This window comes from Rhipicephalus sanguineus, chromosome 2 (genome assembly GCF_013339695.2).
Source record: "Rhipicephalus sanguineus isolate Rsan-2018 chromosome 2, BIME_Rsan_1.4, whole genome shotgun sequence".
In the NCBI taxonomy this organism is placed as follows: domain Eukaryota; kingdom Metazoa; phylum Arthropoda; class Arachnida; order Ixodida; family Ixodidae; genus Rhipicephalus; species Rhipicephalus sanguineus.
In genome coordinates this window covers 57,816,898-57,822,338 of record NC_051177.1, presented here as the reverse complement: position 1 = coordinate 57,822,338, position 5,441 = coordinate 57,816,898, and the positions used below count along the sequence as shown (strand labels likewise).

Below are 5,441 nucleotides of genomic sequence, written 5' to 3'. Positions count from 1 at the left end.
ACCGCCACCACACACACGCGCGTGAGACATCCCAACTGCCAAAACGCGTGTAACGAGGGTGGCACCGTCGGCTCTTACGAGACCTCCAGTACGTCATTCTTGGTTGCAAAGCTTACTGTACCGGTTTCTTATTTGATTAGCGTAACCCTACTACTGAAATGTCCTCGTAACTCTCAATTTCATGTAAAGTATTGTCGCATTGATTTATGTTGCAAGGTAATTCAATCTAAGCTCTTTTTCGATCCTGCTTTATCGAGAGAATCATTTTTATGTAACTAAATAGTTTTGAAGAAGGACAAGAACACCTGAAAGATCATTCATGTTACTTTTTAATTCGATTGGAAAAAAAACATGTAAAATTTTGTTTAGCGTTTGTCACGGAACACTTTCTTGCGCTGCATCCCCTCTTTTTTTATTGTTTTCTCTGCCTAAGAAACTTGCACCCATCCCCCTTTTCCTCAATACCGCGCGCTTATTCTACAAATACAAAACCAGGGCTTTGTTGCCTGAGAAGACAGCTTACCCTTTTTTTTTATTATTGCTCCTGCCGACAACTCAAAGATCACTTGCAGAGAGTAATGTGACAGGTCTGATATCAAATATTTGAAACCAGATTCTGTCGCTCGCATGCTTCAAATTTGAGAACAGGTTCGCGTTTACATCAATGCCAGAAAAGGTGAGCAAAGGCATGACATACGTCATGAAGAAAACATAAAAGGAGAACGTGTATGAGTTTTCGCTGCGCTCTTGAAAAGGAAAGAATAAGAAAGAAAGCCTAGCCTATTTTCTCAGTTTCCGCACTAACCGCTGGGTAGATTTCAAAGAGAAGTAATGTTTACACAGCGTAGCAATCATCTTTAAGAGCGAGATAAGTTTCGGGTCATGTTACTGTTCTTGATAAGCAGCCGCACATAGGTTAGGTGTTTAGTTAGCCACTGTTGTGTGCAGCCGCGTTTTGACGAGCATTACGTTGTACAAACTGTTAATGGTTAAAAATACACAAGTCATTACCCCCCACACCCCATAATTTTGAACGTGTGATTTGGTGTTCACAAAGTGTACTTATAGCGAGAACGCACACAGTAGCACACGGCCGCACAGGTGACTCGGTGGTTACGGTGCTGACCCTAAAGACGCGTGTTCGGTCCGGGACGCGGCCGTCGCATTTCGATGGAGGTGAAATACCAGAGGCCCGTGTACTGTGCGATGTTAGTTCACGTTAAAGAATCCCGAATAGTCGAAATTATCCGGAGTCCGCAACTACGGCGTCTTTCATAGTCGTACCAACTATAGCCCCCGTTGCAGCATTATTAGTCTTTGATAGCCTGAGTCGCCTTGGGACGTTAGACCCGATAAACCAACCAACTAGCGAACTAAGTAGCACCCGGCGTGGTAGCTTAGTGGATAAGATGTGACATTGCTAAGTTCAGTGAAGCGAGTTCCATTCACGCCACGAGGGCCGATTTGTGGACATTCCCGTGTGCTTACATTTAGGTGCACGTTAAGTCCCAGGTGTATTCATCCGGAGTTACCCGCTACGGCGTACCTGATAATTTTATCGTGGTTTTAGCACTCAAAACCCCTTGCATAAACACACACACACGAACGCACACAAACAATGCATTCGATATTGAAGTTGTTTTCTGTTCTTCACCGCAGAAGCCTCTTTACAAGGGCACAAAAACGTCAGACGACCTACTGACCGACGGTGTGTAACCGTATCCGTTTTGCAAAGCTGACGACGTGTTTCTTTTCCTTTTCTTTGTTTTCTTTCTTGTTCTTTTTTTTTTTTTGCGGCGCATCGGGAGGCACGTTGACGCGAGGGCCGTGCAAACGTGTTGCAGCTGAACGTTCAACCAAGGTTTTTTCTCGCGGCCCTGGTAACCCTGACTGATATCCGGCTACTCATGTTTCGGTGCACCTCAGCATGAAGCCCTGGTGTGACGCATATGGAGTACCTAGAAAGCATTCACAACTGCGATTGACGTTTGCCTTGAGTGGCATTCGATGGTATGTGCCGAAACAGAAAACGCGTAGATGCAACAGGAAAGCTTTCGATAAAACGGCAGTAGCGCGTCCTGGTATGTCTTCGTTTAAATGAGAGTTTTGAAATCTTTTATGGCGTCGTACTCGGGGTCATTGGGTGCGTAGCAGAATACTAAACGCCTTCATTATGCGACGGCACTGCCAACGGCGTCATCAACTGTCGCGCGACAACGAACGTTTTCTTTTTTCCGAGGACTCTGTATTTCCATCGTAGTCAGCGACAGGCCTCCACCCGAGCTGTCTCTCGCGACGGAGGAAATAAAATGCCGCCTACCACTGACGCAGATAAAAACCAAGTGCTGACAAAGATAGAAGCAATCGCATACACTTGAGGCGGACGGACGTCCAGCGTTGTGTCTGCTAAGAGGTGCAATCCGAGATCTTCGTCGGTGGTCGCGACGCTCAAGAAAAACAAATTCGCTGGCGAACAAAAAAAGGAAATGGAGGTCACCGCGAGTCGGTTTAAAAAGAGGCGACTCGGAAGCCGACGGCCAGGCCTTCGCAAAAAACACTCGCGATGCTCGCCAAATTTCTCTTTCTCGCGTCGGCGCTCGCCGTAGCCCACTGCGAGACCGACGACTCTACGCTGCTCGCCAGGGCCCATAACCAGTTCGCCGTGAACCTGCTCAAGGAACTCGCGACCCAAAATCCTTCGGCCAATGTCTTCTTCTCGCCGACCAGCATTGCCGCAGCGTTCGGTATGGCCTATGCCGGCGCAAGGGGAGGGTCCGAGGCCGAGCTGAACTCGGTGTTTGGCCACACCGATGTGGGCCTCACCGACCGAAGCAGGCTGCTCGCGGCGTACAAAAACCTCCTGGAACTGTCGGCTTCGCCGAACGTCACTCTGGACGTGGCTAACGTGGTTCTGGCGCAGGATCGCTTCCCCATATCCGACAGCTACAAACAGCAGCTTCGCGAAATCTTCGACGCGGACGTGAAGTCCGCGAACTTTCTCGAGGACGGTCCCAGGGTGGCGGCCGAAGTTAACGCCTGGGTGCGTGGCAAGACCAGGGGCAAGATCTCCGGCATCCTATCGGAGGGTCAGCCGCTGGACATCGTGCTCTTCATCCTGAACGCCGTCTACTTCAAGGGTACCTGGGTAACCAAGTTCGACGCCCACAGGACTATAAACAAGCCCTTCCTCAACCTGGGAACCACGGAGGTGAGCAAACCGGCGATGCACCTGAGGGCGCGCTTCCCCTACGCGAGAGTCGAACCCCTCCACGCCTCCGCGCTGGAGATACCTTACGAGGGAGACCGGTTCACCATGGTGGTCCTGCTTCCGGACAACGCTACTGGACTCACAGCGGTCAGAAACGGCCTGTCGCTGGCCACACTCGAAGACGTGGGCGGCAGGCTGAGCTTCAGGGACGTCATCCTGCAGCTTCCCAAGTTCGATATGAGTCTGAGTTACGGCTTGATACCAGCGATGAGGGCCATTGGGTTGAACTCTGTGTTCGGAGGATCGGCCAACTTCAGCGGTATCAGCGAGGCCGTGCCGCTGGTCATATCCGACGTGCTCCACAAGGCTGCCGTCGAGGTGAACGAGGAAGGAACCGTCGCGACCGCAATCACTGGGCTCGGTTTCGTGGCGCTGTCGGCTCACTACAGCCCGCCGCCACCCATCGAGTTCACGGTGGATCGCCCGTTCATCTTCTACATCAGAGACAGGAGCACTAACCGGGTTCTCTTCATCGGACAGGTTAACACACTCTGAGTCTTCCCTCCCGCGGCACGACAGGACTGGCGAGTGAGAAGGATGTGCCGCTTCTACGACGTAAGAAAGAACGTCCTTCAAATAAAGCACGGCCTTCTAGTACACTTCCTATGTATTTTCTTTACTGGAAAGTAGAACGTTTTATGTACATGCAATATAAATTTAATAAGGACGGAAATTGTATGACAGCCGTAATGCCGTGCATAGAACAATGACTAAATTCTTGCCTCCTCCCCCTTTTTTTGCCGTCTTTTATAATTTCTTCTGATTTTTGCTAGAAACATTCGACTTCCGATACCGTGTGTTTTCGCGACGCGCAGAACGCTCTTCTACGCGCTTCGAAGTGTGACGTGATTTAAGAATTCAAGCACGCACGAAATAACACTAACGTAAAAATGTGGGAAGCGTCGAAGCGTAAACCCTCCTTTCTTTCCTTCTTTCTTTAACTGATTCGTAATATGGTTTAAAGGGGATAGTTGGCAAAGCTGCACAGCTTGTCACGGCACCCACAGTGCATAATATTTCCTTAACTTTAAGCACCAGATTCGTATAGCTCAATATTCCAACACATTTCTCGCATAGCCATTTAGCAGAACACATTTAGCCTTCTTATCGCATCTGAAATAGGAAGGCTGAGTCATGCACACACAAGCATACACGAATGCACATACAAGCAAAAGTGTCCCTTATCGTCGTAAGAGCTTGTAAGTATTTTCGTGAGCGATGAGCCTCAGTCTGATTGTCCGAAACGCAGCGCTATGGCTCTAATTTTGCCGCATTGCCAACACGTACGGCCCATCCTTCGAGTCCTTGACCTGAATCGAACGCTGCAACGCTGTTTTAGTAGAGCTTAGTTACGAAACACTGAACTGGAAACGTGGTTTTATAGATGTCCCAAAGCGGTTGGTTGGAGTAAACGTAGTTTGTGTCCCTTCATTATTTCCCCTCGTCATTATTTCTCTTCTGCTTTTGCGCAGTAGAGATAGCAGGCATGAAGAGCAAGCGAGATTAGTTAACCAGACTTATCTGCCACGCGCGCGCGCACGCACTCACCACACACACGCGCGCGCGCTCACGTTTGCTTGCTCGGCTCTCCCCTGTGATACGGGTTGTGCTAATTAAACAAATATATACACGACTAGCAGAAATGTATTAAGTTTTCCCATCCGGAACCCTTTTCGAGGAGGAGGAGGAGTAATGAATGCTTACAGCTCGAAACAGCGAGAAAGTTCTTACATCGACCGAGGTGGGCAGCTTTCTCAGTCTGGGAAGCCTTTGGCTAGTGCCGCGGCCCGTGCCCGTTCCGCCAGCCTTCCGTTATCCTTCAAGCACTGCGCCTTTAACATTATCTCCACGGCCCTCTTTCTTCGGTAGCTTGTAGCTATCCCGAAGCTTCAACTTCATTGTTTTTTTTTCTCGCGGCGTAGCCTCTTTTACTCTTTTAATTTTTCTCAGCTTACATTGCCTTCTCCTAAGCTATTTACAAACGACTGCCATGTGCGAAGCAAGCAGTCTTTATCATCTACGGCTGGAGTGACCATATCATAACCAAATCTGATGCATTGATTGTCATCCGTTGGTCTTCGAGGGCTGCAAAGGCAGCCTGTATTGGTTGAGCACTATACCCTCAATTGCAGCCTCATGCACCTCTTTGCCAGTACGCGCCTCTAGCGGCACA

General features: G+C 49.3%; 1 protein-coding gene across 1 annotated transcript; it reads left to right on the top strand.

Moving 5' to 3' along the window:
- The first annotated feature begins 2,541 nt into the window (after positions 1-2,541).
- On the top strand, positions 2,542-3,855 carry LOC119383024 (leukocyte elastase inhibitor). The gene has a single exon (XM_037650987.2). It carries the CDS (start codon positions 2,564-2,566, stop codon positions 3,761-3,763), a length of 1,200 nt encoding a protein of 399 aa, XP_037506915.1. The 5' UTR covers positions 2,542-2,563; the 3' UTR covers positions 3,764-3,855.
- Positions 3,856-5,441: the final 1,586 nt, after the last annotated feature.